Source organism: Heptranchias perlo, chromosome 2 (assembly GCF_035084215.1).
Source record: "Heptranchias perlo isolate sHepPer1 chromosome 2, sHepPer1.hap1, whole genome shotgun sequence".
Taxonomy (NCBI): domain Eukaryota; kingdom Metazoa; phylum Chordata; class Chondrichthyes; order Hexanchiformes; family Hexanchidae; genus Heptranchias; species Heptranchias perlo.
In genome coordinates, this window is record NC_090326.1 from 10,021,904 (window position 1) to 10,034,408 (window position 12,505).

Sequence of the window (12,505 nt, forward strand, 5' to 3'; positions counted from 1 at the left end):
GTTAACCACCTCCTGTGACCTCCCTCCCTAGATCCTTCACTTCAACTCTGATTCTAGATATGAGAGGCTCATGGACTTATTTGTTTGCAAAATTGAGGCCATCACCTTGGCTGCCTCTGACTCTGCCTCTAAGTCCCCCTCCTAACCGCGCGCCCATTGCTTCCTGCAACCTGTACCTTCTCCCCTATTTCCAGGTCAGCCAGCCTCAGACTCATATCTTCCATGAATTCTACGATCTGCTCCTTTGGACCCATTTACAATCCAGCTCCTGAGCGCCAAACCTCCAGTTCTTGACCCTTTGCTTGCTGTCATTGACAACCTCCCTTTCTTAATCTCTTTCATATCCTGATCATGCACAGTCAACACTGCACCATCTCATTACATAACTTAGAGAATTGTTCACTGAAACAACATTACGCAATTAACCAGGTGGCAGAAAATCTGTGGTTGCCTTGATCATGTAACCGTCATAAATGAATAACTACTGAAGTTTTATGCCTGTTTGGATAGAGTAATGTTTTTCAGTGACCCGTGTGCGTTTATAGCTCCATGGGTTATCTGGCGAATGGAGTTTACGATGGGTAAAATGGTGACCCAGGTAGAATGTGCTCTATCTCTGAGGCCTTTGAGCATACATTCGCTTCACTTTATAACTTGATAATGCTGCGTTGCTGTGCTACGCCTGTACATTTATGATGAGAATGAGCGCAACAGAGTTGACTAAGACAGTGAAATTTAGCAACTGTGACTCTTGCCTGAATTTTTATTTCTCCTTAAATATTTACTAATTTCAACCAAGGCCACCTTAACAACAGGGAAGTTTGTTTGGGTAGATACATGGAAGTTCAATCTGGAAGGGAACGATTCACTCAATGGTTCAGCCGGTTAAAGCAGCAAGTGAGTAGTTAAACCCTACAAACCGAGAGGTTCCTGGGTTCAATGCCTGGCCTGCACTGAGTTAAGCCGATCTCAGCTGAAATAGTGATGGTGGGGAGGGAAAAATGGAGTTAGATCACAGATCAGCAATTTGATCAGTATAATTGTAAAGGTGTGGATTTGTAAAAGCTACTTTAATGCATTATATAGAATGAAACAAGATTCAGAAACCATGGGTACCAGCAATAAATTAATTGCCCCAGATTTGAGCAACATCAGTTGTGTTTCAATGTACTATTGTACCTTTGTTGTATCTAACCTGCGACAGAAAATTGAGTTGAATGATGTGACCTCCATTGTATCAGCCAGGTTATAGGTCATACTGGCTGTACACAGTCGAGTGCACTGGCTTTATCTGAAGTTTGGAGCACTTCTGCTATGTGCAAAAACATGGCGGAGCAGGCATGAGGGGCTGAATGGCCTACTCCTGTTCCTATGTTCCTAAAAATACTCTGTCAAAATCCTGCTCCTGATCACTATTCAGTGACCTTTGCTGTGCATGGTGCGGATGTTGGCTGAAAGCAGAATCGAGCTTACCTGTGATGCCCCTGTGGTCGAATAAGCTGTTGACGTTCACTCTCGAGGCTTAGGCCTGAAGAATGGCTTCTTTGGTGAGATACTGGAGGGTGATCAGCATGTGTGGAATGGTATCCCAGCACAGAATAAACGCCTTCAGGAAGAGGGCAAAGAAATGGCGGAAATAAATTGAAAGAGGATGGTTAGGACTTGTAGCTCTTTCTCCACTTCATTGCTTTGTTTTGTCCATTTTATTCTGATAACAGGCTCTCCATTTTGATCAAGTTGGAGATCTCCACTCTGGATTCCAGAAAATGCAATTGGACATTAACCGAGCTGGTGTTTCGTATCTGTTGAAAGTGGCCAATCGACTATATGGAGAGAAGACCTATAACTTTCTCGAAGTAAGTTGTGAGTGGGCCACCCACTCCCAGATTCTTCCAGCGCTCTGGAACCGAACTAAAAGATTAATGCCAATTATATTGTTCTTGGATCCTCACAATAATCCCTTCAAAGGATAGAGGTCTTCCTAAAGCCATTGTTTTGACATTACTGATACAAATAATGTACCAATTCTGGTGACCCACTAACTGATCATTTTAAAATCAGTTCTTCAAAAACTATCAAACTGGACAGTCTGACTAATTTTCCCTTTATCCATTATAAAGGAATTCTGTAATTCCTCCATGAAATTCTATGGAGCAGACCTGTCTGCAGTTGATTTCCTGACTGCTGCAGATGAGACAAGGCAGGAGATCAATAAGTGGGTGGAGGCACAGACTGAGGGTAAGTTATCCTTCACATTCACTCGTTTGCACCCTGATGGTGAAGCAAAATCGATTTTTTTTAAAATGCAAAGAAATTAGAAATCTTTGTACCAGCAATTTGATCAGTACAATTGTAAAGGTGTGAATTTGTAAAAATTACTTTAATGTATTCTATAGAATGAAACAAGATTCAGAAACCAGAGTGAGTACCAGCAATAAATTAATTGCCCCAGACTTGAGCAACATCAGCTGTGTTTCAATGTACTATTGTACCTTTGTTGTATCTAACCTGCGACAGAAAATTGAGTTGAATGATGTGACCTCCATTGTATCAGCCAGGTTATAGGTTATACTGGCTGTACACAGTAGAGTGCGACCTGCATTGTATCTGCCAGGTTATAGGTTTATACTGGCTGTACACAGTCGAGTGCACTGGCTTTATCTGAAGTTTTGGAGCACTTCTGCTATGTGCAAAAACATGCTTGATACACCCTGTGCTGCCTGAATGTCTATCTTCCTGTGCACAATGATGTTCTTTGTTACAGAAAGCTAGTATAATCTGGTAATGTGCACGTTGGCCTGGAATTTCCTGAAGACCTGTGTGGAAACAATGGTATAATTATGGCGCAGTGCTGATTTTCACCATAAAAGATTGAGGAAATTCGGGCGTGACGTCTGCCCGTTTTTACGCTGCGCCCGAATGTCATTGTTTCTTTACGTCAATTGCTTAAAACCTCAGCCGCTAAATAAGATAGCCCCGCCCCCCATGCAAAAGTGCGACTCACGCAATATTCCTGAATTTATGCCAGCTGTGATCGGGCTGTGAATGTACGCCTAAAATCTTACGTGCAACAGGACCCAAACTCATTTCTCTGGTGTCTTTTGGCTTTTTTTTCTTTCTCTTCACTGAGATCTACAATTCATTTTCTTTGAATGCATCTTTATGGCATCAGAATGATTTGCATTGAAAATTGAGAACTTCCACAATTGCATTTTCTTAAAAATGCTGTGCCTAATGTGCGTAAATGAATATTTGATGGCTTCAAACATAAAGAAGGAAGATAGCATAAGTTTTGTGCTTTCTTCAGGCCCTGAGCGTTTACGCGGGTTTCAACCTGTTTTATGCTGGTTTTTACGTTTTGGCGAATGCTAATGAGATACTCGGAATTTTGGCGTATCTCACCGATGGAAAGAGCAAGGTTTCCAGGCTGTTATGTCTGCAGACTAGAAGGGCATGATTTTAACTTGGAGCCGGGAGCCCAGCCTGTCTCTAGATATTCGGGTGGGGAACCCGGAAGCCAAACGAGTGCGTCGCAATCTGCGATCGTAACTCAATTGAAGGTGAGTGTTTGAGCTTCTGCGTTTCCCACGCGGCAGGCGGCCAGATTGACAGGCTGGCTGCCTGTCGGGGGGGGAAAGGAGTGGCAAATCAGAGAGGGGGATGGGAGGGAGAGAGAGATCGTAGACCCCAGAGGAAATCGGAGGTGGGGGGGACGTGGACAACATTGGTTGTGGGGTCCAACATCGGGGATTAGGGGAGTTCCAGCCGGGATCGGGGGGCGTTTCAACCAGCAGGGGGGTCTAGCCAGCATTAGGACTTGGGGGAGGGGGGAGGTGGGTGGCCGATTGTGGGGTCATGTCGCACCAGGTGAGCTTGTTGGGCCTGGACGAAGCACTCCTGCTCCTCCGAGACCACAAGCAGTGCACCAAAGGCACTTACCTTCCCGCCTGCTGTCACCTGACATGAGTGGGAAACCCGAATAGGTAAGGTTAAATTTATTTTACTTTTGTAATACACAAAATATTAAGTACCTCCAGTATCGGCCCGCCGGCTTTAAGTGGGGCCGGGACTTCCTGGTGTCTGCTGTCCACATGCAGACAAACCTGGCTGGGTTAAACCCAGAAGTGGGTGAGTTGGAGCCGGGATACGGTCCCACTCTAAAAAGCTATTAATTTAACCTCCCAACCGCCCCCAACCCACCTGCTCGTGGGAGTTAAAATTACCCCCGAAGAGTCAGACTTGCAATTCTTGCAGCTCCAATGCATAACAGAAGGCACAATGCCTTGTGGGCCATTTGGCTGACTTCCAGCCATTACACGAGAACCAAGACAGTCACTGTACTGCCAAGCTTGTCAATCTGACTGCTGCACTGGGTTAATACATTGTCCTTTCACCACTAGGATCTGGGGTTTGAATCTGGCCCAGACTAACGGGGGGAAAGCCTTTCCTTTTTGACCCAAAATGAGCTTGGGCTGTCTCAACCGAGTGGCCATAGGCCCACAGTGCTAACCTTGCCCTTAATTTGACAGCATGGAGGGAAATTTCTGCGAAGGTTCTCTCACTTGTCCCACCGTAACTTAGGTGGGAGAGGAGCGGAAGCTTTGGAAATATGGCGTTTGTGCCATTGCTTGGGGGTTTCCATGGCTTTTCCGCTGAAGTTATGGCCGATGAGTGAGAGAAAGTCTGTGGAAATTTCATAAGGCAATTAATCAATAATCCTACAAATGAACCAGATGTACCACCATGTTTTTGGGTGTATTTCATTGTTGGCCAGGGCCTTGACGATCAAGTGTAATCCCTGCTCGTAACCATGCTTTGCTTCATTTTGTTTGTAACTATTGAAAGACTGGCAGTAAATGGTATTTGAAGAACTATAGGAATATGGAGCACAGGAAAAGGTCCCTGCAGTCCATCTGGCCAGTCCTATTGTTGGTACCTGGTACTAAAACATAACTTGGGGATTGCTGAGGTTTTGCGAAATGATTCATTGGAACAATTTAAAAAAAAACTAATTTTAAGAATAATGAGGTGTGTTATTTTCTGATTAGCAATGTTTTGATACAAACTAATCCCTAACTATACTAATTTAACATGGGCATGAACCTATTTGGAAAATTGGAACATACACCCCAGTGTGTTTAACTGATGTTCAGTGGGCAAAGCCTGCTGCTTTAGTAACTATTCTGAGCAAACATTGTTGTTCTTGTTTTTAAAAAAAAGTAACCAAAAATGTTAGGTAACTATGAATTTGTTTTTTTCTCTCTCTCCTTCTGAAGTTTTAAATTTAGAATATGAATGAGTGAAGGTGAAACCTTTCCCATTCTCTTTGCTGCTGTTGTGTGCTATACCAATATACTGAATCTATTTCCATTCAGGGAAGATCCAAGACCTATTGGCTCAAGGTTCAGTTCACAGCCTAACCAGGCTTGTGTTGGTGAATGCCATCTACTTCAAAGGAAGCTGGGCTGAGAAGTTTGATGAACATTTCACAGAGGAGATGCCATTTAGACTGAATAAGGTATTCCAAACAAAAATACCAGTCGTGAAATAAAAACAGGAAATGCTCAGCAAGTCATGGTTCTGGGAGGGAGGGGAAGGGGTGAGGGCAGAAGTGCGGGAAATGGAACGGACATGGTCGAGGGCCCTGTCAACTACAGTGATGGGGAATCCTCGGTTGAGCGAAAAGGAAGACATATCGGAAGCACTGGTGTGGAAGGTGGCATCAGCAGAACAGATACAACAGAGACGGAGAAACTGGGAGAAAGGAATAGAGTCCTTACAGGAAGTGGGTTAGGAGGAAGTGTAATCAAGGTAGCTGTGGGAGTCGGTGGGCTTATAATAGATATTGGTGGACAGCCTATCCCCAGAAGTGGAGATGGAGAAGTTGAGGAAGGGAACGGAAGAGTTGGAGATGGACCATGTGAAGGCGAGGGAAGGGTGGAAATTGGAAGCAAAGTTGATGATGAAATTTTCCAGTTCGTGGTTAGAGCAGGAAATTGCATCAATACGATCATCAATGTACCGGAAAAAGAGGTGAGGGAGGGACCTGAGTAGGACTGGAACAAGGAATGTTCCATGTATCCCACAAAAAGGCTGGCATAGCTGGGACCCGTACGGGTTCCCATAGCGACACCTTTTATTTGGAGGAAGTGAGTGGAATCAAAGGAGAAGTTGTTCAACGTATGAACAAGTTCAGCCAGGTGGAGGAGGGTGGTGGTGGATGGGGACTGGTTGGGCATCTGTTCAAGGAAGAAACGGAGGGCCCGCAGGCCGTCCTGGTGGGGGATGGAGGTGTAGAGGGACTGGACATCCATGGTGAAAAGGAGACAGTTAGGGCCGGGAAAGTGGAAACAGTTAAAGTGATGGAAGGCATTGGAAGAGACGCGGATGTAGGTCGGAAGAAACTGGACAAGGGGAGAAAAAATAGAGCCGAGATAGGAAGAAATCAGTTCCGTGGGGCAAGAACAGGCTGAAACGATGGGTCTACTGGGCGGTCCTGTTTGTGGATCTCGGGAAGGAGGTAGAAGCGGGCTGTGCGGGGTTGGGGGACTAAGGTTGGAGGCCGTAGAGGGAAGATCTCCAGAGGAGATGAGGTCAGTGATGGTCTGGGAAACTATGGCTTGATGATCGGCGGTGGGATTATGGTCTGGGGGGGGGGGGGGTGGGGGGGTAGGAGGAGGTGTCGGAGAGTTGGCTTTCAGCCTCCGCAAGGTAGAGGTCTGTTCGCCAAACAACAACAGCACCGCCCTTGTCAGCAGGTTTAATGACAATGTCAGGGTTGGACCTGAGAGAACGGAGTGCTGTGAGTTCAGAGGGAGGGAGGTTGGAGTGAGTGAGGGGAGTAGAGGAATTGAGATGGCCGATGTCACGTGGGCAGTTCCCAATGAAAAGATCGAGAGAGGGTGAGAGGCCAGAGGGAGGGGTCCAGGTGGAACGAGAATTCTGAAGACAGGAGAAAGGTTCCGCTGTGCGGGGAGAAGACTCCTGGCCAAAGAAGTGGGCGCGGAGGCGAAGGCAACGGAAGAAGAGCCCGGCATCGTGTCGAGCTCGAAATTCATTGAAGTAAGTGGATGAAGCTGAGGCCTTTGCTGAGGACTGATCATTCAGGGTCAGGGAGGGGAAGGTCAGACAAAGGGTGAGATTGGAAGGAGGGATTAGGTCAGAGGAAAGTGAAGGGGGAGAAGGATCAGGAGGGGTGTTGGGTATCTAAGAGTTGTTGAAGCTCACGGTCCTTGACACCAGAGGAAGAAAAAGCATTTTTTGTTAAAGCGCCAGATGAGGCGAAGGGTGAAATGGAACTGAGGACCAGGACAACTTAGTTGTGTCTTTCAGAAAAGTACAACCCGCTCCCCACCCCCCCACCACAAAAAACATACGCAAGGAAAAGTGTAAAATTAATTGATTGTGTATAGAGCATCTCTCACCAAGTTATTCTGTCTTTTTAATTCATCCCCCATAAGAAAACACTCATGTTGTAGTCCTATTTATTTGAATAGCATTCTTAAAATTATGACATTTCGAAATTTTACTAAACTTGGATCAACAGCAAAGGAGCTAAAATGGAAACAAAATTAACAAAGCAAATTTGTTTTGAAGGATTTGGGGGTATTGTGGCATTTTTATCAGTGTGAGACATGAGTTTGGTGTAACTCTTAAACAAAGAGACAGTCGGATAACATTATGTATTTCAATCCTTGAGACTCGCTTATCAACAATGGCAATGTATCTAGATAACAAAATTCTATGTTCAGGGAATTTAAAAGAACAGATAAGTTGTTGATTGTATCTAATTATTGATTTAAGTGACCTGATGCCCAGGCACCAGAATAAAGGTGACCGCATTTTAGAACCAAGAAGTTTTCTGACCAACAAGTGGACATTCTCCCACAGACTGCTTTGTTTATTCCTGCACCAAGTCTAATGATGTATTTTGATAAGCCATGATGTGGAGATACCGGTGATGGACTGGGGTTGACAAAAGTAAAGAATCTTACAACACCAGGTTATAGTCCAACAATTTTATTTGAAAATCACAAGCTTTCGGAGATTATCCCCTTCTCCCGCCCGACGAAGGAGATAATCTCCGAAAGCTTGTGATTTTCAAATAAAATTGTTGGACGATAACCTGGTGTTGTAAGATTCTTTACTTTTGCTAAGTCCAGAGATGTAAATTTGTAACACTGCTTTAGTGACCAAAAGCTCTAGGGACTATACTTAGTTGTATCTTTCAGAAGAGTACACCCCTCCCCCCAAAAGCATATGTAAAGAAGAGTAAAATTGATTGATTGCATATAGAACATCTCTCTTCAACCGCCACTCATAACACTACTGCTTGTATTGATATAGCAGTGAGTACTCTTGTACAATGGGCAATTATGATCGTCTCTTCAGAACTAGTGCACTAAAAAATAATACACATACACCACAATGTGTTGTTTTGCAGGTTGCAGCATCACCTGTGTGTTTTACTTGTATTTTTATCTCGTGACTTGTTTTGCTTCCTTTGAATAATTTCCATAACTGTCTCCTTTGATGCTTTTTTCAAAAAATTTTTAATTTACAAAAAAATGATACGCATTGAACTTTGCTGTTTGTAGACTGAAAGCAAGCCAGTGCAAATGATGTACCAAAAGAAGAAGTTCCTTATCCATTACGTTCCTGAAATTAAAACCAAAGTTCTTGAGCTCCCATACGTTGACAAAGACATAAGTATGATCATCTTGTTGCCAGATGACATTGTGGATGATTCCACTGGCCTTAAACAGGTATCGTATCTTTTTATGATTTAAAGTGTTGACATACATTACGTGGAGTCAGAGATTTCACACCGAGATGCAGAAACTCCTTACTCTGAGTGCTGCTTGAAACTTGACTACTCTTGGTCCTTGGTTGCAAAATGTACCTGGAAATTGCAGCAGATATTCTTGGTAATGAAAGAGTATTGAGTGCAGCTGCATGATTTCAGTGCAGGAACCATTGGTTACAAAGATCTGTCTCACAGCATGATGCTGTAAAAGTGCTCACCAAATCACAGGTGTCCACAGACATTTACTGGGACATGACCACTCGTTTGCTGGCCCATTTGGTGAGCTATTTATTTGTTAGGCTGTGTTATAAAGAAGGAAGATAACTAGTGGCTTCACGAATTGCAAAAAGCTTTGGCCACTACTGCACGTGCCAGTGCTTGACTGGGTAGTAAAGAAACAACACTTTACGGCCTCAGTATGTCAAAATGGCAAACTAGGTGAGGCTGGAACCCAGAGCAGTTGGGATTCCTTTTTATCCATAGTCCTCCTATATTTTAAACTGCCTTTCATCGCACAATTTATTGAATGTTCCTCACCAATGTACAGTAGCTCAGCTGTGCTCTGATTTCTAAAACTGGGCACTTTGGCAGAAAAATATAGAGCTGGATTGAGGTGCTAATGACCGAGATCATTTGTTATTCACACTTGTTTTTATTTATGGAGCTGAAATTCATAACTAGAAGGTGTACTCCAGTATTAGGTTTACACCGAATTTTTTTTTTCTTTAATTCTTTTTATCTGGAAAATATACACATGTAATTTGGAAAAAATCTTTCTATTTTTTAAGTTCACAGTGAATGCTTCATTGGCTCAGCAAGTTCACCCATTGAGTATTTGAACCGTACAGAATATGACTAATCTCTGCTGAGTGAGCTAATTGCAGCCAACGTCCAGTAAGAATGCTATATTCCCAACCCCCACCTCCCCTTACACAGTTCAGTTTAAACTGCCCCACTGTGTAATGCACTGTTTGTTTTAAAGTGCCTTTCTGTGTGATGATAACTCAACCCTGGGCTAGCAGAGGGAAATCAGCCAGGAGTTCTGCTTGTGGTTGCTATCCAGCGAACCCTCCTCAAAGCACAAGTGTGGGTATCACTCACAGATGGCATGGACTTGGCTGAGATGCTTTCCAGTCAGTTTGCCTACACTTGCTGCTCAGGCTTAGATGTGAATGATGGCTGCGTAGCCAGTGGGCAACCAGCAGTTGTGGATGCATTCCTCAGCACAGAGTCAACACCTTCAGGAGAGGAGGGGGGAAAAAATGAAGCATTCGGGCTGGCTTCCCATTTGGGGGACATAACCTTTCGACATTTCTGAGGCAAGGGGAAAAAAAAAGGGACATCTTGTAGTTACTTCGAGCCCCAGCACCAAATATTGTTTCATCTTTATAACTTTCCTTTGTTCTCTAACTGATTGATTTATTTTGTTTTGATCTATCAGCTGGAGCAAGTACTTACATTAGAAAAGCTGCAGGAATGGACACTTCAAGAGCACATGCGTCACATGGATGTTCATGTTCGTCTGCCCAAATTTAAACTGGAAGATAACTACGAGCTCAACTCTCCTCTTTCCAGTTTAGGCATGCTGGATCTTTTCGATGGTTCTAAGGCAGACCTATCTGGAATGTCTGGAGCTCGTGACTTGTATGTGTCCAAAGTTGTGCACAAGTCTTTTGTGGAGGTGAATGAGGAAGGAACTGAAGCAGCAGCTGCTACAGCGGGGATCATTGCATTTTGTATGCTAATGGAGGAGGAGGAGATGTTCACTGCTGACCATCCCTTCCTATTTTACATTCGGCACAACAAAACAAATAGCATTCTCTTCTTTGGTAGATACTCGTCTCCCTGAACACCCGGACTAAGTAACGCTGAAAGACAAAGCTTGAAAGCAAAATGTTGAAATTCTTAATCAGTAAATGCAAAATGGTAATCTTAATGGTGATTTTAAAGATATGTTAGATGAACATAATTGACTTGTTAACTTTTTTTGAGATACAGAAGATTTATCAAATTAAAAAGATAACTTGGATTTTTTTAATCAATAAAAATGAATATGGTTCAGTGGTTATTGTTTTGGAATCTTTCATGATTAATTTATCGCATTCTGTTTTCTTTAAAACTAATCTATAAGCAGCACGTGAAATAGTAATGAAAATAGTCAATAAATTAACGACAATTTGTATTAACTGTGTGTTTCAGTAACTCACGGTCAGTTACTGTTACTCTAGGTTGTTATTGATAAACCACCAATGTAAAATGTACGGCTAAATTTCACACTTAAAACCTACCTTCAGACCTGACTTTATGCTTTAAATATTGGGATATGAGTAGCTTATAAACAGGTATGACTTCTAGTGTTTTTATTTCTGTAATGACAATTACAAAATAGCTTTAAATGCTGATTTTTAGAGTGTGTACATTTTTCAGCTAATCCGATTTTGCGAGTCCTCTGTCCTAGAATAAAGTAGCAACTTGTTCCAAAGGTGGGTAGAGCGGTGGAATTAAAAGATTTTAATTATTTCTCCTTTTTTTGCAATACACACCAAATCCCTGCGTTTTGAGTTTTAAGTTCCAAAGGAACTTTGATTTTTTTTTTTTGGAGGGACTAAATATAGAAAACACTGGAAATAAACTGTAGTCTTGATTTATCATTATCAGACATAAGGTTGGTGTACAGATTGGAAACTCTAGGTTAATGAGTCAGTCAGTATCTAAAACCCAAAGACAGGTTCATTTCATCAGGATGGGAAATTTTAAGCCATCTTTTACAGATTCTGATCTAATTCCAGCATTTTATGTACTTTATTTCAGATTTCCAGCATTTTTGTGTGTGTGTGTGTATTTGTAGCATTTGAGTGAGAATATTTTTTCTGACCTTTTGCGTGGTTACACTACCCTGAGGCCAGGGCTGCTGGACTGTTTAAGCAAAAAGTTGCAGATGCTGGAAATCTGAAACAAGACCAGAAAACGCTGGAGACACTCGGCAAGTCAGGGAGCATCTATGGAGCGAGAGAGAGGCAAATGAACGTTCTGGCTGGGGACCCTTCTTCAAAGGTGGATCTGAACTTGAAACTAACTTGTTTTCTCCAAGATGTTGCCTGGCCTGCTGAGATTTTTCTGTTTTTGTTATTGGATATGTTGTGTCAGAAAGCAATTGGAACCCAACCAGATCAGTTTTAATGTATCCCCTCTAATGAGAAGGAGGATACAGTTGCGAGTCTGTCTGACAAAGTAGAAATGCAAGACTGGATTAACTGATTGTACTGTGGTGAATTTACAGGCGATTAACTCATTGTACTGTGGTGAATTTACAGGCGATTAACTGATCGTACTGTGGTGAATTTACAGGCGATTAACTCATTGTACTGTGGTGAATTTACAGGCGATTAACTCATTGTACTGTGGTGAATTTACAGGCGATTAACTGATTGTACTGTGGTGAATTTACAGGTGATTAACTGATTGTACTGTGGTGAATTTACAGGCGATTAACTGATTGTACTGTGGTGAATTTACAGGCGATTAACTGATTGTACTGTGGTGAATTTACAGGCGATTAACTGATTGTACTGTGGTGAATTTACAGGCGATTAACTGATCGTACTGTGGTGAATTTACAGGCGATTAACTGTACTGTGGTGAATTTACAGGCGATTAACTGGTCGTACTGTGGTGAATTTACAGGCGATTAACTGATTG

The 12,505-nt window shown here is 42.8% G+C and overlaps 1 protein-coding gene across 1 annotated transcript in view; it reads left to right on the plus strand.

Annotated features, from left to right (window-relative positions):
- Positions 1–10,854, plus strand: part of LOC137331743 (uncharacterized) — a 73,080-nt gene extending 62,226 nt beyond the window's left edge. Inside the window, exons 12-16 of the mRNA XM_067995730.1 lie at positions 1,719–1,856; positions 2,121–2,238; positions 5,376–5,518; positions 8,598–8,765; positions 10,248–10,854. Of these exons, the coding sequence (XP_067851831.1) occupies positions 1,719–1,856; positions 2,121–2,238; positions 5,376–5,518; positions 8,598–8,765; positions 10,248–10,655 (975 nt within the window). The 3' untranslated portion in view covers positions 10,656–10,854. The remainder of the gene's footprint in view (positions 1–1,718; positions 1,857–2,120; positions 2,239–5,375; positions 5,519–8,597; positions 8,766–10,247) is intronic.
- The last annotated feature ends 1,651 nt before the right edge of the window (positions 10,855–12,505 follow it).